Source organism: Onychostoma macrolepis, chromosome 15 (genome assembly GCF_012432095.1).
Source record: "Onychostoma macrolepis isolate SWU-2019 chromosome 15, ASM1243209v1, whole genome shotgun sequence".
Lineage (NCBI taxonomy): Eukaryota > Metazoa > Chordata > Actinopteri > Cypriniformes > Cyprinidae > Onychostoma > Onychostoma macrolepis.
Window position 1 is genome coordinate 18,885,999 of NC_081169.1, and position 19,239 is coordinate 18,905,237.

Here is a 19,239-nt window from a genome sequence, read left to right on the forward strand (position 1 = left end):
TGTGTCTCCAAGTAAATATTGTTTTGCAGCATGGACACGTCTCACATTCTGTCTGTTATCACATGCATGACGCTGTCTGCATCTGTCAGTGACGTATCTCTGTCTCTCTGTGGATTAGCAAGGAGACCAGGGAAGATAAGACTGAGATTAGGGGACACTGACTACTGATTTTAAGACAGACAGATGAACAGCAGTGTATTTTAATTAAAGTTTGACTCTGAGAGCTTGCCTCACTGACAGTGAAGGGGAGTTGGAGGGTGGAGTAAGAAAAACTGCTCCTTGAAGATTCACAAAATTTTAATGCTTTCTTTCACACAACAGAAATATATATTATGGTAAAAAAAAAGTGAAATCTAAAAGCTGAACCACTTAAATATGTTCAGATGCAATGAACATACTGAATAGTACTGAACACTCACTTTATCATTTTGTGATAAAAGTCCTAATGGTGTAAAATTCCTGTTTAATTTCAGTTGAGAACTCTTATATGTCAGAATGACAGTGTCCACCATGTGAAAGCAAATAAAAGGTAGCAGCAGCATTTATAGTTGCCTAAATGAAAACAAAATATGCTGTATCACAGACTCTTATCCTTTCCACAGAGTACTAGTCCATCTAATGGTTGTCTACTGGAATTGCAGCTTTTGTAGTTCCTGTGGTACAGTTATTGCGTGTAGACCAGTCAGGGTAGCGTCATATTTAATTTTTGACAGGAATGAAAATGAGGCTGTGATGAAAGAAAGTACAATGCATTCAATGGATTGTACTTGGATTGTTGCGAATGGATTGTAGCTGACGAAACGTCCTTCTGAGAGAAAAAAAAAAAAAGCTTTCAGTAAACGAAAACTCCATAAAACAGTTTAGAAAGTTGTGAAAATTTCCAGTAGCCCCTCGCTGCACTACACAAGATCCATCCTGGAGATGGTAGGTTTAGGGATATGTAAGGTGGGAGGAGCTGGATCTGGATCCACCCTCGCCCCCTGGATATTGTGTTCTGTAGTGAGGACCAATCTAAGGACCTTTATACAGTTCGTGCCATTGAAAAGACCTCACAGCCTTGTTTTCATTTGCCTTAAATTCAGTATGGCATCTAACCCAATTAAGGAGTAGGTATTGAGCTCATGTTCTTGGCTAATCAATAAATCAACATAACAAAGAATACACATTTTAATTATATAGGCCTATTGTTTAATAGAAATGTGTGACAATTGGAGAAAGTATACAAAGCTCTAGTTTAAAATGTTCTTTAGTGGTTATTCAATATAAACACAATTAATTTACAGGGTTCCCGTCATTTTCTCGGCAATGAATTTCCATGATTTTTCCATGGCTTTTCCAGTTATTCCTAATAAGTATTTTTAACATCATTTTACAGAGACTGCTGGAGAGAATTTACATTTGTATGAAGAGATGTATTTAGAGATCCAAGCCCTACTTGATCATACTTGTATACAAAAGGTATACAAAAATGGCCTTAGTATCCTTCATAATGAAGGCCAACAAAATGCTTGTCAATGACTTTTTATTATATTTCCATGTCTTTGGAAACTGTGATTTGTTTGGAAGTCATTTTTCTAAAAGGGTCAAATGTTCCTATAGTGGGTCCAACACTGAGATCCATAAAGTTCATGTGTTTCTGTTAGTACAGTCATGAAATTCTGTTAGCAGTCAGGGAGAGGTGTTCTTCACTCCTGTTTCTTCTCAAGCAGCGCGTTGTAGCGCCCGGAGGAGTGTAAACAACCGCTGCAAGAACGATTATCACGACGATGATCATCAAACTCAATCCCACCGTCAGACCTGTGGAGGCATTTACTCTTTAAATATTTTAAGATGAGTTTGCACAATATCATTGAGTTCTTAGAACGTTGATTCTGGTTACAACGCTAATGATACGCGAAGCAGTCACGAGAATGACAAACGACAGAAGACGTGCCAATATATCTTAGAGCGTCTGTGATTATATTAAAATCTTTTTTTTATTTTTTTCTGTTATTATGACGACAAACCACGGTGTCTGCTTTTGTTTACCTATATGTTGTTGTCCAATGACGGTCGCAAGTCGGTCCATGATTTTACAGGAGATTTCACCATTGAGGGAAACTCCTGTCCTGAAGAAGACACGCAAAGTCCCTCCTGTTGGTGGTCACGTGGTTATTATAGTTAACAGATTCAAGAAACAATCAAATCAAACGGAATTATAAAACTAGATTGCAACATGTGTATTTTGTATTTATTTGTTATGTGTTTATTCGGTCACTTTTCTATATCTACTTGTTAGTTTTCTGTGAAGTAATCAAGAGAAGTGCAGACATAGCCGATAGATGGCAGCACTTAGTGAATTCTGAGTTTGACTGTTCTTGCATAGAGAAACTCACAAGATGGATTCGAATTTATTGTAAGGTAAAGAATCTTTTTGGTATTCGCATCCAATTGGAATCAGGAAGTGTGAAAATATCTCCCTAAATGATCAGCTAATTTGATTGTGAAGGCTTTTAATGCAAGTTCTTCACTGTGGCATCAACTTCAGTAGGAGAAAATATATTTCAGACGCCATAACGGAAAAATTAGGAAAGTCAGAGAGGATTCTTTCAATTTTATAAAGGCTAATTAATTAGCATGTATGAAAGTAATTAACATGAGAAGGTAATGAAAAGTCATAATAGCGTATGTGTTATCCACCAGATGGCGCCACTTCCTTGATGATGATGACAGAGCAATAGTTGTGAAATGCTTATTACAAGAAAACTATCGAAATGTTTATTAAAAAAAATGCATACAAGATATTATCTTAATCAGTTTATGTTCCAATTTATCCAGACTGTACTTACATGTTAACTTTTGACATCAGAGATACATCATCTCCCCCTCCCACCTTTTAATTTGTAGGCTATGTTTCTTTACTCTCAGCACTTCAGTCTATAAAGAAGGTGGGTGGAAGTTTAAGTTCTGAGCCTTATGAAAACTATTATACTAACAGTGTATTGAGAATCAGGGAAAGGAGAAGATGGAAAGGGTGTGCGTGTGTGTATTTGTTGAGATAAGAAGGCATTCTATGCGCACAAAATGAGTTCATTAGGCAGTGGGCTGCAATGAAGAAACCCAGTTGCTTTTGATAAAAGGGCTGCAACTGGGGAGGAATGAAAGGTTTCATTTCCTGTCTTCGCAAGGCAACATATCACCCAGATCAGCCAGTGGCAGGGTAAAGCTTGGAGGCTGGGTGACAGACAGGAGAATAGAGGAAGAGGAGGAGAGAAATACTAGGATTCAAGGACAGGTAGAGAAGAAAACATATTAATGCAGAACACGCATGGTATGTTCACAGGTGGGTTTCAATAACAGAAAATGCTACTCATGTTTATATATATATATAAAACATATAAAGTAGGCTATATGGATTGTAATGAGTTACAATAATTAAACCACACCTTTGAGATTAAATGTGCACTATTTATTTTCAGCCCACTATATGAAATCTGATTTTGCTAATTAGGCTACATGTTGCTCTGACATTCTTAGATCGTGTTTCTCATTTGCTGTTTGTTCATCACACCTTTATAACCTCTTTGGCACAGGTTAGAACTGCCTGTGATGTTTATGAGGTATGATGTGATCTCTCCATTACATTTTCCAAGGCAACACAGCTTTCATATTCTGCCAGCTTTTGTAAGGATCACTAAAATACAAAATAAAACAAGAACTTAACTTGTTTAGAATGCAACTATTAAAACCAGCATCTTAAGCCCATGATGTTGGCCTAACGTAAGTGTGCTGCCATTCATTAAGCTGGGTGTTTTAAATTTCCACTAAATGGTTACAGCACTTTGTCTTGAGTTGATAATTTTTTTATGAATAGCTTCAGAGAAGTATACAAATTTTACAGTGACTTTATAGGCGTCGAGTCGTTCAGACATTTTACTACATGTTGCTTGAAGAACTGCAAACGCATTTTTGCCTCAGAGTGAAACGATTAATGTAATCATTTAACATAGCATAAAGTGTAAAACAATCTAAAGTAGCAATTATGCTAAATATTTATTCATTTATTTTGTCTGAGGTGGAAAAGATGTTGATCTAAATCTATAATAAAGTGTATAGCAATGGGTTTATTTATTTTTTGTTTTGTCGTTAATGATCGATAATGCAAAGTGCCCGGTAAGGTCTGCTGTTGTTATGATTACACTCTCAGTTGAATGCAATTTCTATTGCTGTTATGTCAATGCTGTTATGGCATAGACGTGCTTCTGAAGGGGCATTTAAATGTTTTCACACAGACCGTTTAATGCTGGTCAGAGGTGGCATAAAAGCATTTACACGGTAATTGTATACTATAGGGGCCGAGGTGGGTTACAGCAGGCATAATTTAGTCTGGCTTTAGACAGAAATCTTTAGACAGAATTTTGAGCAGGCACAGAGCAGCTTTAGCTGTGTATCTTTCTTTAAATGTAAATAAAAATGTATAAGTAAATAATACATTTACTTGCAGGTAAAACTTCTTATAATAAGTTTACGAACCCCAACCCTTTTCATTTTGACTTCTTTTGGAGGTTCAAACCTTAATTACTGTTCCCTGCTTTTAAGTGGCCTTTTGTCAATAGTGTAGTCTAAGTGAGATAAACAGTATACAACTGAGAAAGCAAACTTTCTTGAGCTAATATCAGTGTGAAGGGTCAAAATGATAGGCTTACAAAATCACCAAACAAAAACAGTAAAGCAAAAATATGAGCAGAGTAGGCGTGTGAGAGCAGACGGGCAGATAAAGAGATGGTGTGATCGTTGCAGGGGAGAAAGAGAGAGAGAGGGAGATGTGACAGGGTGTTTAATATAGATCCTCCAGTCTGATAAAGCTGACAGGAGGTTCCCATCCCCAGAAGAGCAGGGACTCATAGGAAATTGCCAGAATGAAAAACAGAGAAAGAGAGAGGAGGATTATGTGACTGACACCCCTCATTACTCTGTATTTTTTCTCTCTCTGTTTTCATTATTTGCTTTAGAAGTATTCAGATATGGCTTTTGTCCAAAAATATGCATGGTATGGTTGTACAACTTGATTATTGTTAACATTTTTGAGTAAAAAAACCTTGCATTGCAGTTCACATCGTGTGAAAGCTGTAACTCAACACTGTGTATGCATCTGAGTTCAGCAGAGGAGTGTTTGTTCAGGCCCAGCGTTTACATGCAGTGTACTGTATAGATTAGTCCTTGATGACAGAAAATCAACATTACCGCTTGTCACATGGCTCTTGTTGCAATACCAGCATTTGACTCTCAATGTACCTAAAACAGAAATTTGAATCATAAATTTATGCCCAGTATTGTTCAAGATTCTCAATGCAATTTAATTCACCATGAATTACATAATAGTTATCATCATTGTATAATCAGAGAATGCTTTCATTGTCAAATGTCTGAACTTACATATAAGAGAATATACTTTGTAGTTTATCGTTAATAAAAACAAAAAGTTGAAATGGCTTCTGCGGTCTAGGAAAACTTTGTATTTTGAAATATTGAGGGGAAAATAATTGTCTATTTAACTGACTTTCAAATAATTATCCTGAATAAAAGGATACGTTGTCATAGCTTAAGAACTTTTGTTAAAATTTTAAATATATTTTTATGAATAATTATTTATTTGTGAAATACAATTTAAAATAGCTGTTTAATATTTTAATAGCCTAATTTTTTAAATAATAGAAATCTTTTGTAACATTATAAAAAAAAAAATTAAAGTTTCTAATAATACAAATTATGCTGATGATAATGATGATGATTATTATTATTAAGAAAGACAACAATCCAAATGGACCCTATTAACTTGATAGTATGGTTAAAATTTACTCTAATATAACTCTACACACCCAAACTTATTTGAACCCAGATATGAGAAACAAATATATCATTTCAGACATAAACGCTGCTGGATTATTTCCAATGGTTTGATAATGTATCTATAAAACCAGAAAATCATCTTGTAGTTCACTCTGTGGAAATCATCTCCTCTAGGGAAATGAGTGAGGAGGAACGTGACTGACAGCTCATGTTAATACAATGAGGAGAAGCTCTGACTCCTCTGTGGACCAGTGTGTGTGCATATGTGTGCAATCTGCTCCTTAGAACATCTGTGAGCAAGACCTCATTTATCTACGCCCAAACCGACCTGATAACAGGCTCTCAGGGAGGAGTGTGTGATAAATGGGTTTTCTGAAGAGGGGAGAGAGGGAATACACATGAATTAGCTCAAGGGAGAGTTAGACGTGATTCAGCTGTAATCACATTCAGTCAAAAAATGTATGCGAGCTATTTTTTTTTATATATTATATTTTGTCATAATTATCATATGCATGTGTGGGGTGGGTAATATTTTTTATGATTTCGAATACTCACCAGGGCTATATTTATTTGATCAAAAATACAGTAAAAACTGTAATATTGTGAAATATTATTACAATTTAAATGAAGTGTTTTCCATTTGAATATATTTTAAAATGTAATTTATTCCTGTGATGGCAAAGCTGAATTTTCAGCATCAGTCTTCAATGTCACATGCTCCTTCATTTTAATATGCTGATTTCATGCTCAAAAAACATTTCTCATTATTATCAGATCTGTGCTACTTAATATTTTTTGTCAAAATTGTTATATTTTTTCAGCACTCTTTGCTGAACAAAGTTCAAAAGAACAATTTATTTTAAACAGTTTAAATGTCTTTACTGTCACTTTTGATAAATTTAATGCATCCTTGCTAAATTCTTGAAAAATTTGAATAATTAATTTCTGAATAGTGTATATTTATGATTTATTGAACTTAAATATTTAATCACTTTGAAAGTTAAAATAGCCCACTGAAATCATCCAGGAATTTCAGTCAGACAGATCCCTATTTTGTAGCATAAACACAATAAAGACACACATCCATTATTAATACATATACCTTTATTTTATCTCTAATAATTCATATATGTATTTGTCCTATACATATTTTCTCTTAACAGTCTCGGAGACATACATAGATCAAATTTAGACTTTATAAAGTACAATAGATTTTCAATACTTTGATAGACAGAATAGTAAATTTTGCTGAGAAAGAAGAGGAAGAAGAGTTCGGCACTGGACTGAAGCGCGCACACACGCACACACTCACACACACACAGATGCACAATATAGACTCACGTCTACGGCATGCACACACACACACACACACACACACACTGATGGAACTGACCATGGCTTATTACTTCTCTACCTCAATATACAGCTCACACATGTCAGTTCGACAGAGAAATCGACGTCCTCACATTTGCCCACTCTACGAATTCAACGAGTCAGCACAGAACGCCGGACCACACGAACAGCAAAACTCACAAAGTACACATGCACATACTTAGATGTCCAGTCACACCTTTTTTTTTCATGAAAAAAGTCTTGAGGATCAAGGCTGAAGCATTTGTAACAAGCACATTAGTATTTGGTTTCTGCTACTTAGTGTAACTCACATAAAGAAATGTGTAAAAATAAATGGCAAAGCCCCCTGTTGACATTGAGGAACATGCTAGTGGTCGATCAATATTGTTTTTTTTCTTAGACTTTTACATTTGGTCCCCCCAGTCCTGAATATTTGGTCCCATTCTTGTAAATGCTACATGTAAATAGTAACTGGGTATAGGCAGACAAAGAGTTCCAGTTGCAAATAAACAAAATAAGCATTGTGTGAATGAAATGCCACAAATGTCCCACAAATAAATACATATATGCCAAACAATTGGTACATATCCTCCAAAAGTAGGCTAAACACTTAATATCTGTTACATATACGGGCATGGTGGTCAAAGACGCACTCGTACACACACATAACCACTCACACACACATACACACCTGTGCAAAAAACATTTTAAAAAATGTATGATTTGGGCCCTTGCTTGTCTCATAAAAAACATTCTGTTACATTCCTACTTTTACCCTTTCCACATCTTAAATGTAAAATAAAAAACTGTTTAACAAATATTTAACAAAAAAAGAAAGAAAATATATTCACAATTAGTGATGGATTCAGTCCCTAAACCACAAACAGCTTCTTTGAATAATGACAATAAAGAAACAAAATCATTTTTGGCCTTATATAAATGAGTGTACATGTAAAATATACCTGAAATTGGTCACAAAACCACAATATAACAACAATCTTTATGTATTTAGTTACTATTTAAGGAAAAAGAAATATTGTAGAAAAGCAATCTATGTATATAAATTTTAGGTTTTCATAAAGTAAACTGAACCACTTGTGCGTCCATTCCTGTTCTTATCCCAAACTTCACTAAACAGATACTCAAAAGTTTGGAGTTGGTGAGATTTTTTTTATGTTACATGATCCTTCAGATATCAATCTGATATGCTGATTTGCTGCTTAAGAAACATTGGTTAGATTTTATTTTAAGGTGTCCTTGTTACAGTGTAATTATACATTTAAGTACTGAGTAATACTAATTAACTACATGTACTTACTGTATGGTTAGGGTTAGGATTAGGGTTACTTGCATGTAATTATGCAAAATTTATTGTTATTATAATAGTAAGCACATGTAATGTGTAACAAGGAAAACTTAAAGTGTAAGAAATGTTAACATTTCTTATTATCAATGTTGAAAACTGTTGTGTAAACACTGATTTTTTTTTTTCAGGATTCTTAGATGAATAGAAAGTTCAGAAGAACAGCATTTATATGAAATATTCTTTTGTAACAATGTAAAGTTCTTTACTGTCACCTTGCTGACTAAAAGTAGTAATTTCTTTCAAAAAACAAAACAAATCTTACTGACCCCAAACTTTTCAACATTAGTGTACACGAGCCATATATATATAAATAAATTGTTTATGGAGATCTAAAATTAAAAATAGAAGGACAAAACACAAACTCAAGAACTTGCTACGGCAGTCAGTAACTCATATGAGCGCTGACATTGGTCACACATGGACGGCTAGAATAAGAATAAAACAATGGCTGTATTCGGAGGCCTGGCCTCACCGTCACACAATACAGGTAGCAGACTCCTCTGGGGTGAGGTGTGAAGGGAGGTCAGCCGAGGCCCTTGCAGGAGACACGGGTCCCCTGCGTTTGTGCTACATGTCCAGCAGAAGAGGAAATGTGTCACACGGCGTTGGTGATGACAATTGTGTCTCTCTGAGGGCCGCTGGACCCCGAAGCCTCAGGGGTAATGCTCTTTAGCAGACGCTACAGGGGTAAGCAGTGAGAGTGGTGAAAACTGTGAAAACGTTTAAGCTACAGGAGGGTGTTACGGTATGTGGAACAGCTCAACTACAAAGAAATATCTTGGAGATTAAACAACAGTGATATGTTGTAACTCTTGTCAGTTAAATACTGAACAGCTTTGGGCTAAAACACTCCTCTATAAAGCACGTAATTACTCACCCCAAACCTGACATGCTAAAGTCACTGGTAGTTACATTACAGAATCAACAAAGGTTAACCTTGTGTCATTTTTCATCATCTGCCTAACACACATCCTGTGACTAAAGCACACACACTCTCAGTGTCACTGCATCGATGTATACAGTGAGTGACAGCCAAGTGCCTTAACTCCCTTTGATCTTCACGTCTCAAACAGAGAAAATTTACAACGTTATCAAGCTGATGCGTTGCAGCATTATTGCGTTTGTGCTGCTGTAATGTGTTTAAGTGCCATTATTATATCTGGCTCACTTATTAGACCTGACAAGACACAGTAATGTATGTGTTTTGATGTTTTTGTCTGTCTAGGCTCACCTGTTTGAAGGTCCCTTTGGTGGTGACTAGATGGTAGACCATGTAAGAAGGCACACAGATGAAGGAGGACACTCCAATACAGTAGCCGAGAACTGTGGTCCAGAAAGGGTACAGGTAGTCAAACAGCTTCACCTCGGGAGGGAATGCCAGGAAACTCCCAATAATGAACTACAGACATGAAACAACAACAAAATTGTATTTGCATTTCTGACATGCTGAGATCTGGCAACAGAGGTTAAAGGGATAATTCAGTCCACAATTAAAATGCTGTTATCATTTACTCAACCTCATGTTCTTTTGTGTTCCTCAAAAGAAAGTCATACATGAGGAAATGATGACAGAATTTTTATTTTTGGGCCAGTTGTCCCTTTCAGTGTATTTGCATGTAAATGCACTTTCTGGACTGGGTTTCTGTAACTCATACAGCATAGCATATCAAATCATGGGTATGAAGGGAATGCATGAACTGATAAAACATACTTTGAATGCAATGTAAGTTGTTTTGGTAAGTCACCAAATGCATAAATGTAATGCAGTAGACTGACCAATAGGAAGCAGGGACAGATGGCTACCCAGCAGACCCTCCAAAACAGACCAGGAGCAAAGCCAAGCATCAGCTGCACGTCGTTGCAGAAACGCGTTGTCCCTGCACGTATTTTGCAAACAGACTTAGTGCACATTGCCTGAAGCAGCATATCGGATTACGAAACTATTGAGGTACATGATAAAATCTTGGGACTTATAGATGGAAGTTGAATAAGAAAGAACAGATGGACAACAGCAGAGTATAAAGTGACAGAAGTAGCTAAACAGTTTTATAGTTTGACATTATGACTTCTCTCCCTGCAGTAGTGACTAAAAATTACATTTTCATATACTCTCAGGAACTGGGCTGAAGGGTGCACAGTCCAAAATAAAGAAATATAAAACCTAGGAAGTTCAACAATAATGTTTAGAATTTTTATTTTGAAGTTTTGTGGGAGTTGAGGAACAAAAATTGACATATCAAAAGCATACATTTTCCGGCTCCAGCCCAAAAGCCTCTAAGGGACCGTCTTGTCTAGACAATTCGTAAGAAACTACGTAGGAGTTTGTTTGCTTCATCAAACCAGCTTGGATTCAGACCAGCAGCTCAGTCAACACTAATTAAAGTTATATTTTGAACGATTAAGCTGCAATCCAATACATACCATAGAACCAGGAAACAGCAATGACCTCGAGGAAGACCACGGTGATAACAGCAGGGCCCGTGGCATACTCCTCAAATAGTTTAACAACAAACGCACCTCCCTACAAACACATTGCCTCAGTATTAAAAGGAATCATTAATGTGCACACTTTGGAAAATGGCATGTTATTTTGGTAAAATTTCAAATTTGGTCTCTGGACAGTATTTAAAGCCTATTTGAACTGAAGGAAAATCCCCCAAAGCAAAACAAAATTTTTGTTAGCTGTGCTGTTAGACTTACGTAGGTAAGAGTGGAGAGGGCGCCCAAATAACAGACGCACACTAGGCCGAGCACAAACCATTCTCTCCTCCTGGCCAACAGGTGGGGGAACTCGTCCAACATGGCTGTAATTACCCCTTCCAGACCTGCAAACTGTAGTGCGCAAACACACACAAGAGAGGCATGGGATGATAGAAAAGTAGGTCAAGGACCCATTAAACTTGTACAGGCATTAATTCAAATAATGCTCCTTATAAGGTAAATACAGCACTCATTGGATTTTGACATTATAATCAAACAGAAATAGACTACATATAGAGTTATATCATTAGCAGACTGTATTAATCCATTCCTGACATGACTTCCCTATTAAAAAGATACTAAAATGTATTTGAAAAACATTTATTTCATGCTAAGTATACTACAAATACATATATAAAATACCCTGCAATTTTACTTTTGGTATACTAAACTGGTATACTTAAAGTCTGCTAAACTGGAACAACTAATGTAATCATTATTGTAATCAATACACTTTAATTGTGCAGAAGTAGTGCTGAAGACCAACTAAATATATACTAAAGTATATTTGATTGTGCTAAAGTATAACGGTACGCTTTCAATATCTTGCATTTAAAGACGATATTATTCAAAGATCACTCAATCCTCATAAATAGTGACATTAGAACACATATCAGGCTTAATATTATTAGTAGTATGTATTGTGCAAAAGTAGTACTCCAAATAAAGTAGAATTTCTAAACCAGTAAGTCCCGTGGGATACATCAATAAATATGTTAATAGATTTGAACTATGCTTAGTATGAAATAAATGTATTTTGAATATATACTTTTTCAATGGGGTTGATTGTGTGTGTGGTCAGCATAGGGAGAAGACAGGGTTAACTATGCATGCTGAAGACCTAATGTAATGAAACACTGTTGACAATACATTTTACTAAATTCAGAAACAATAAGCTGAGTAAACAGAGGGAAAAATCTAATTCATTAAGGGAGAATTCATTGGCTAGTATTTCAAGAAAGCAAGAAAGACTGACCGTGCTATCCAGCCCCAGCATAATTATCATGAGGAAGAATATGATGGCGAAGAACGTAGCAGCCGGCATATTGGCAATAGCCTCAGCATAGATGATGAAGAGCAGACTGGGACCTTAGAACACATGCATCCAATCAGGACAGCTAACAGCCATATCACATTGTAGTTTTTTGCAGTTGATATTAAGGTTTAAATAATTATTAAAAATTCTTTAACTGGTAATTAATTGAATGGAAAAGGTGCCATAGAGCAATAATAAAGAAATTAGGTAGAAATGAAATGCGGTGCTTACCAGCATCTTTAGCTACAGTCTCCACACGTTGTTGGCGCATCTCTGCCATGTAGCCCAGCACAGTGAAGATCACAAAGCCTGACAGGAAACTGGTCAAACAGTTCACTGAGCTTGTGACCAATGCATCTCTGCAATTGAAAGAGAGATATAAAGAAAAATGATGAAAAGATAAGTAGCTTAAACAGGGAGAAAAAGAATAATAGAAAATAAAAACTCGATTTTTAGAAAGCTAGAGATTGTGAAAAATTGCTGTGGGTGATTTCAGGGCATTGCTATGGTTTTAAGAAAGGTTCCTAGGTGGTTTCTTTCAGCACCAAGTCAGCTGAGTCCACCTATCATATTCTGGTTCTCAGATAAGTCAAGATAATTTTTTTCACACTTGTTTTATCATAAATAAAGTTGCTTAGAGAAGTAATAGCACTCCTTTCCTCAACAAATCTAATGATTCATGGTATCATTTTGGCTGTAGCCTGAACAATGCTGGAAGAGTTATGCGCCAGTGTAATACTTAGGATTAGGCCAACGTCAAACCTACATAGAAACACAGGCAAAAAGAAGCTGGGAATAAAGCATGAATAAAGTTCACATTTTAAGCTCAAGTTTGTGATAACAGAACCTTAGTGCAGATAATAGAAAATGACAGCAGTATAAATGTGAGCCAGGTGTACTTGTAGCAGTTGTTATGAAAAGGATTGTAGCTGGCAAAGGCCAGGAGAACACCAAAGCCTGGACCCAGAGAGAAGAAGATCTGCGCAGCTGCATCAAGCCAAACCTGAAAAAAAAAAAAACAGATGAAGTGATTTGTCTGTAAAGATTTTCATTCATCCATATCATACCTGACAGATGGCAGGAAATATGTGTTATAGGGGAAGAGGGACATGGTAACCAACATGGATTGTGCAATATCTTAGTATTCAGAATGGTTGATTTAGTTGGCACTCACTGTAGTGGTTAAAAGTTTGCTCCAATCAGGTTTCAGGTAGAAGACCACTCCTCTCCATGCTCCCGGCAGGGTGGCCCCTCTTATCAACAGGATCAGCAGCACCAGGTACGGAAAGGTAGCCGTCACCCACACTACCTGCCAGAAAGAGTCATGAAGAAGCTGCAGATAAACAGTTTAACTCAAAGTTGGCAGTTTTTTTTCTTTGAGGTTTCCTGTATATTTTACCTTGCCGGAGGTCTTGACCCCTTTCCAGATGCTGAAGTACACTATAGTGAAGATGAACAACAGACAGAGGGCTAGTTGCCAGCTCACCCAGCCCAACTGATGAAGACCAGGGGACAGATGAACCTGCAGGACCTGCCGTCTAAGGACATGAGAGAAGTTGGTTGACAGTTTATAAAGATAAACATAAGTAGACGCTACTACTGGGAGATAAAGGTGTCACAGAATAGTAAATAAAAGGGTAACACTTTAGTATAGGGACCAATTATCACTATTAACTAGTTGCTTATTAGCATGGCCATTATTAACATATTGGCTCTGTATTAGTACATATAAATCATATATTCTGCATGACCATTTCCTACATCCCTAATCCTACCCAATTCCTACACTTAACAACTACCTTACTAACTACTAATAAGCAGCAAATTAGGAGTTTATTGAGGCAAAAGTCATAGTTAATGGTTTGTTAATAACAAGAACTGGACCTTAAAATAAAGTGTGACCAAAAAAAGCTTAGTGAGTACTGATGAGTGCAGGACAGTTAGATAAGAACAAGAAGCAACATTTATATAGAAAACAGGAAACCCCAGCAGCACAAATAAAAAGGAAGCAATCAACTAAATGAAGCCTCTAAATCTCTCCTAAAGCAGCGGATACACAGACCCAGTCCCCCCTGCATCTTTCAAGAGAGAGTAACACATTCTCCTAGTAAAGCCTAGTAAAGGCAATGTTCTTAGCTCTATCCCTTTCAACCTGGACTTGCACTTACACGCACTTACATATAGAACTCTTCAGCCGGAGAGATAGAGTTGTTGGTCCAGGAGACATTCAAGTCGGTGGACAGGTAGTGGGTGCAGTTGGGAGTGTTCCACTGGTTGGTGCAGGTGGTCCAGGGCAGCGTGGCACGAAAGGAGGACAGGAGGTAGTAGAGAGCCCAGGCCATTATGGTATTGTAGTAGAAGGCAATGTAGAGTGCAATGATGCAGATGGCAAAGCCTATACCTGCAAAAGAACATGATCATGCAAATGTTTCTAGCACCTTCCACTTTGGGGCAATGGCTGACATTTAGTACAAAGTTGCATTTACATAAAATCAAGTTTCTTAAGCAGCTGGCATTTTACCAAGTAAATGTGACAATTTCCATAACAGAGTCCTGGTTATCAACAAAGAGAGAGTGGAATCGGTAAGAAGTTTAGAGGAAGGTCAAGGGAGAGTGTACTATCAGCACAGCACATGTCAGTCTGCCGTTATCTGTCTGACCCTTAACCCGGGTTCTTGGTCTCAGAAGTCTGAGCCTTGTGAAGCAGACCAATCTTACCCTTGAAGATGGGGCAGATGTGTTTCCAGATGGAGATACACCCACTGCGGTGAAACTGGCCCAAAGCCAGTTCCATGTAGAACAGCGGCACGCCACCAAACACAGCCATCAGCAGGTATGGCAGAAGAAAGGCACCTAAACACAAGGATTTAGACAGGAAGCGCAATTGAACTTCACTGTTCCATTGCAGTGATCTTAACACATCCTGAAAGCCCTATTGTACTTACAGAAAAGAAGCTAACATACACAAAAAGTTCCTGTTCAGACAAGCCCCCGGGTTCTTGATTAAAGCTTTATACGTGAGCGTTTTACGTGAATGCTAGATAGCTGTTGATTGAGCAGCAGTGAGCCAGATTATTAAACAATATGAGCAAGTCCCACCCATGAGAGCCACAATTAATGGTGTTGGTTGCGGTGAGTGTCTCCCTGCCTGCTCTATCTCTCATGCACTCCCTTTGCATGGTGAAACAGGAAATTACAAAGATTTTATTACTTGAAATTCAATGAAAGGAGACTAAAGCCTGTTTGTACTGACGAGGCGAGCTGGATCGCACAAAGACAGGAGACAACAGCAGAATTCCCCATTGTCTGTTAGTTCTTTTTAAGCAAACATCACCTAGTTGATCTTGTCTCAAAGATGGAAATCTTTCTTTTAATCTTTTTCAGAGTTGCCTGCAGCTTTAGTATCACTATTGCCTAGCACGTTTGACCTTACCCCCTCCGTTTTGATAGCAGATGTAGGGAAAACGCCACACATTGCCCAGGTCCACTGCATACCCGATCACCGACAGCAAGAAGTCCATCTTTTTGCTCCAGGTCTCCCTAGGTGGATCTAAGCTGGTCTGCTGGACCACCAGAGTCTTGAATGCCCCAGGGGTGTTGCCCTTGTCCGCTCCAGCACCCGCACCGTCCCTAGGGCTTTGTGGGGATGTGCTGGGATAACCGTTGGAGACCTGCCCAGGCCCGGAGCAGGATTTCTGACCCTTCTCCGCAACGCTGTCTGCAACCAGCCTTCCGTTTTCTTGTGACTCCTGTTCTTTCTCATGCTCTCCCTCATCCTCTCGATTCATCATCACTGGTTGTTTCATCTCCATGGTGAGGACTGCTGTTAGGGTTGAGACGGTGGTCCTCTTGCACTGGCTGATATCGCGCCCATGAGGGGATAGAGAGCCTGGAGAAGAAGGGCTGGGTTTGGAACGGAGCGGGCTGGGATGGAGAGAGCAAGGAGAGTGCGACCGGGCCTTAACGACCTGTGTGTTTTCACAAACAGGGAAACACTGCTCAGGCCCAGCTGCAGAACAAAGAGAGGGGAATTTCAGATGGAGGGAATTTAGCATGGATTTACCCCTGTCATTCTCATACAAAGTGTTCTTAAGAAATGACACAGAAATCATCTTTGTCAGAAAAACCATATGTTGTTTTGAAAGATGTCTGGAGATTTTGATTAAATATGCCCTTACAACATGGGGTTAAAGCTGTAAAACGCTAAGTGAACTCTGTACATGCCACAGCAACATTAAGCCTTCGGGAGCTGCCAAGACAGTTATTTATTCTCATTTTCCTTGACACTGTTGTTACTTAACTTACAATAAGGGAGTGTACCCAATGTTACACACAGATGCATTAGATTACAAAACATACACTTAGCACAGCCTTTTGGCTAATTTAAACAGATCTTATATACATTTATGGTACACTTACATTTAACAGTGAGAGTTAAGTAATTCCAAACATTACAACATGTTAAACAAACACATGTAAGGCATGAAAGACTATGTGCAACAATTTTTTAAATTTTTTATTTCAGGACAGAAATGAAGGATCAAACACTTGTTGATTGATCAATACACTGTTAAACATTACCAATAATTTATTATACTGTGTTTTAAAGTGCACTTCAGCATCAAAAATTAGCTGGAGGGTAAGTTGCTTCCAGCAAAAGCCTAATTACTGGTTGAAATTGATGCAGGTGGGTGAGAAGATATTAAGCAACTACTATTCATCACAACTTAATGATCATAATAATGTCAGGAATAATTGAGAGGGGAATACTAATTTTTTCCCTGCTTGCCTTTTCCTCATACTATAACAGCTAACACATTTAATTTAGTTTCCATCAGGGGATTTTTTACCGCCAAAAATGTTTATTATTTATTCAAAGTGAATCATTTGTTCCTTTAAAACACATTTATAAAAAGTAAAAAACTATTAATGATTTTATGATGAATGTGGAGAAGGTGGAAAGCGTTCCGCACTATTAAAATCAGACAAAAAGCAAAATGTTCAAATGTTTGCACATATCCAGCATGGCAACTTATCAATACAATTAATTTGTATGTAAAAATTACGCACAGGCTCATTTTATGTGGAACGATTGCAAAAGTTAATTTAAAAAGGACAAGCATAAGTTATATTATCATGCCATATTATCAATCATTTGTAAATGTTAACACAAAAAATGTAAATGTTTTACAGCTGCCACCACATATCCTTTTCATCCAAGCGTCACAAGAAGACAAGATAAAAGACATTGAATTACAAGTTTTATCTAAGATGTTTTTCTGGACAAAGATTATCTGATTGGCAAACTGCCTGATTTTGATTATTTACAGCCCTATCTCTTTCTACTCTTTGTCCGTTTTTCTTTGCACACACTAAATCAACCCACAAATCTGCTCTCTTTGACACACACTAAATCAACTCTCCTAATACTGAGCATCTCAGACACCTCGGCTAAATTTTTGTTCATAATCACAGATAATAGCGAGGTCAAGATCAGTGCAGCTATGTTAAGAGTTTGTTCGGTTACCGGGATCTCATGCCAAATGTGCTTATCTGTTACTCCACTATCTTCATTATTACACATCTGATATACACATAAATGCCAAATGAAATAAAGTTAATACAAACAGTTTTATAAGCAATAGATATTGAGATAAAACACTTCCAGTCCATTATAGCATAATTAGACTCATTAAAATGAGCTGCCAGAGTTCTTCAGGGTTCTCAAAAACCTCCACTACAGCAGAACTAGACTTCCATATTTTAATGAACTGAAAATATCTGTTAAAGTACAACTTTAACAACATAAAACTGTTGACAAAGGCTCAATGGCATACATAGCAACATCAAAATGCCTCCTGTTACACATGCAGGCGCGTACAGACACAAACAAGCAAAGACTTGCAACCCAAACTTGCTTCATTATCACACACGGAGCCACAAACACCATGCACAGTGCAACCCTACCGTGCTGCGGTTGAGCAGTTCTGTGGGGGTCTGTGTTAGGGTGGTGACCAACACTGTCCCTGGGAGCCTGGCGCTCAAGACACACCCCCTTCACCCCTGCTCGCTCTCTTTCTCTCTCTCTCACTCAGTCTTCCTCTACTTTTTCTTTTACCAAAGAGTCTTTAACTTGCTTTGTGGTAGTCACCCTAAGGCACTTCACATGTAGTCACATAGAATTAAGCTCAATGATATAATTATGACCCCTGCTACCAAACATCTGTTCATGGAAAACACAAGAGGCATGAATGGAGAGTGCAAGCCCTCGTTTAAAACAAATCCACATACTATTTATTTGTGTCAAAGGAGGCCTGACCTATATTCGCAAAATCCCACTAATATATTCCACTTACACATAGGATCTTAAATTGACATCAGGTTTAAGAGAAACTGCCTATTAGTTTAAAAGAATCGCTGATATCCTTATAGACATGCTAGTCAAAAGGTTGGACATACCTATGACTCTTTAATATCAATCGTTTTTATTACAATTAATGGTAAACTCATCAAAATTATGAAAAAACACAAAATTCCAAACAAATCAGATGTATTAAATGGGTTTCTACTTTAAGCACGTGTTGCCTGTTCTTAATTATCCAGTCTAATACTGTATATATGCACATTCTGTGTATGTGTATATATATATATATATATATATATATATATATATATATATGTAGTTTGTAATTTTGTAATTTATAAATCTGTGTGCGATAAATATGTAAACATCTAGCCTAATAACTAATTACAAAGTAATTTCAAGCATATAAGCATGACTCAGATCAAAATGTTTTTAAATGATAAGAAATCATATAAGTTTATCCTCAATTAACCAGTCCAACTCTCTCTCTCTCTCACACACACACACACACACACACACTATTATTATTAT

General features: G+C 37.3%; 1 protein-coding gene and 1 long non-coding RNA gene across 2 annotated transcripts; both read right to left on the reverse strand.

Moving 5' to 3' along the window:
* Nucleotides 1–279: 279 nt before the first annotated feature.
* Nucleotides 280–2,222, reverse strand: LOC131520670 (uncharacterized). Its single transcript, XR_009266107.1, has 2 exons — nt 2,029–2,222; nt 280–1,797 (listed from the first exon to the last, which is right to left on the reverse strand). It is a non-coding gene; the product is annotated as an uncharacterized LOC131520670 (long non-coding RNA).
* A 4,691-nt stretch (nt 2,223–6,913) lies between these two features.
* On the reverse strand, nt 6,914–18,346 carry slc6a4a (solute carrier family 6 member 4a). The gene is made up of 14 exons (XM_058745245.1): nt 18,312–18,346; nt 15,778–16,353; nt 15,063–15,197; nt 14,523–14,745; nt 13,744–13,882; nt 13,519–13,653; nt 13,244–13,347; nt 12,576–12,703; nt 12,285–12,397; nt 11,249–11,380; nt 10,970–11,069; nt 10,325–10,425; nt 9,780–9,947; nt 6,914–9,227 (listed from the first exon to the last, which is right to left on the reverse strand). Exons 2-14 carry the CDS (start codon nt 16,154–16,156, stop codon nt 9,144–9,146), a joined length of 1,941 nt encoding a protein of 646 aa, XP_058601228.1. The 5' UTR covers nt 16,157–16,353; nt 18,312–18,346; the 3' UTR covers nt 6,914–9,143.
* Between the last annotated feature and the right edge of the window lie 893 nt (nt 18,347–19,239).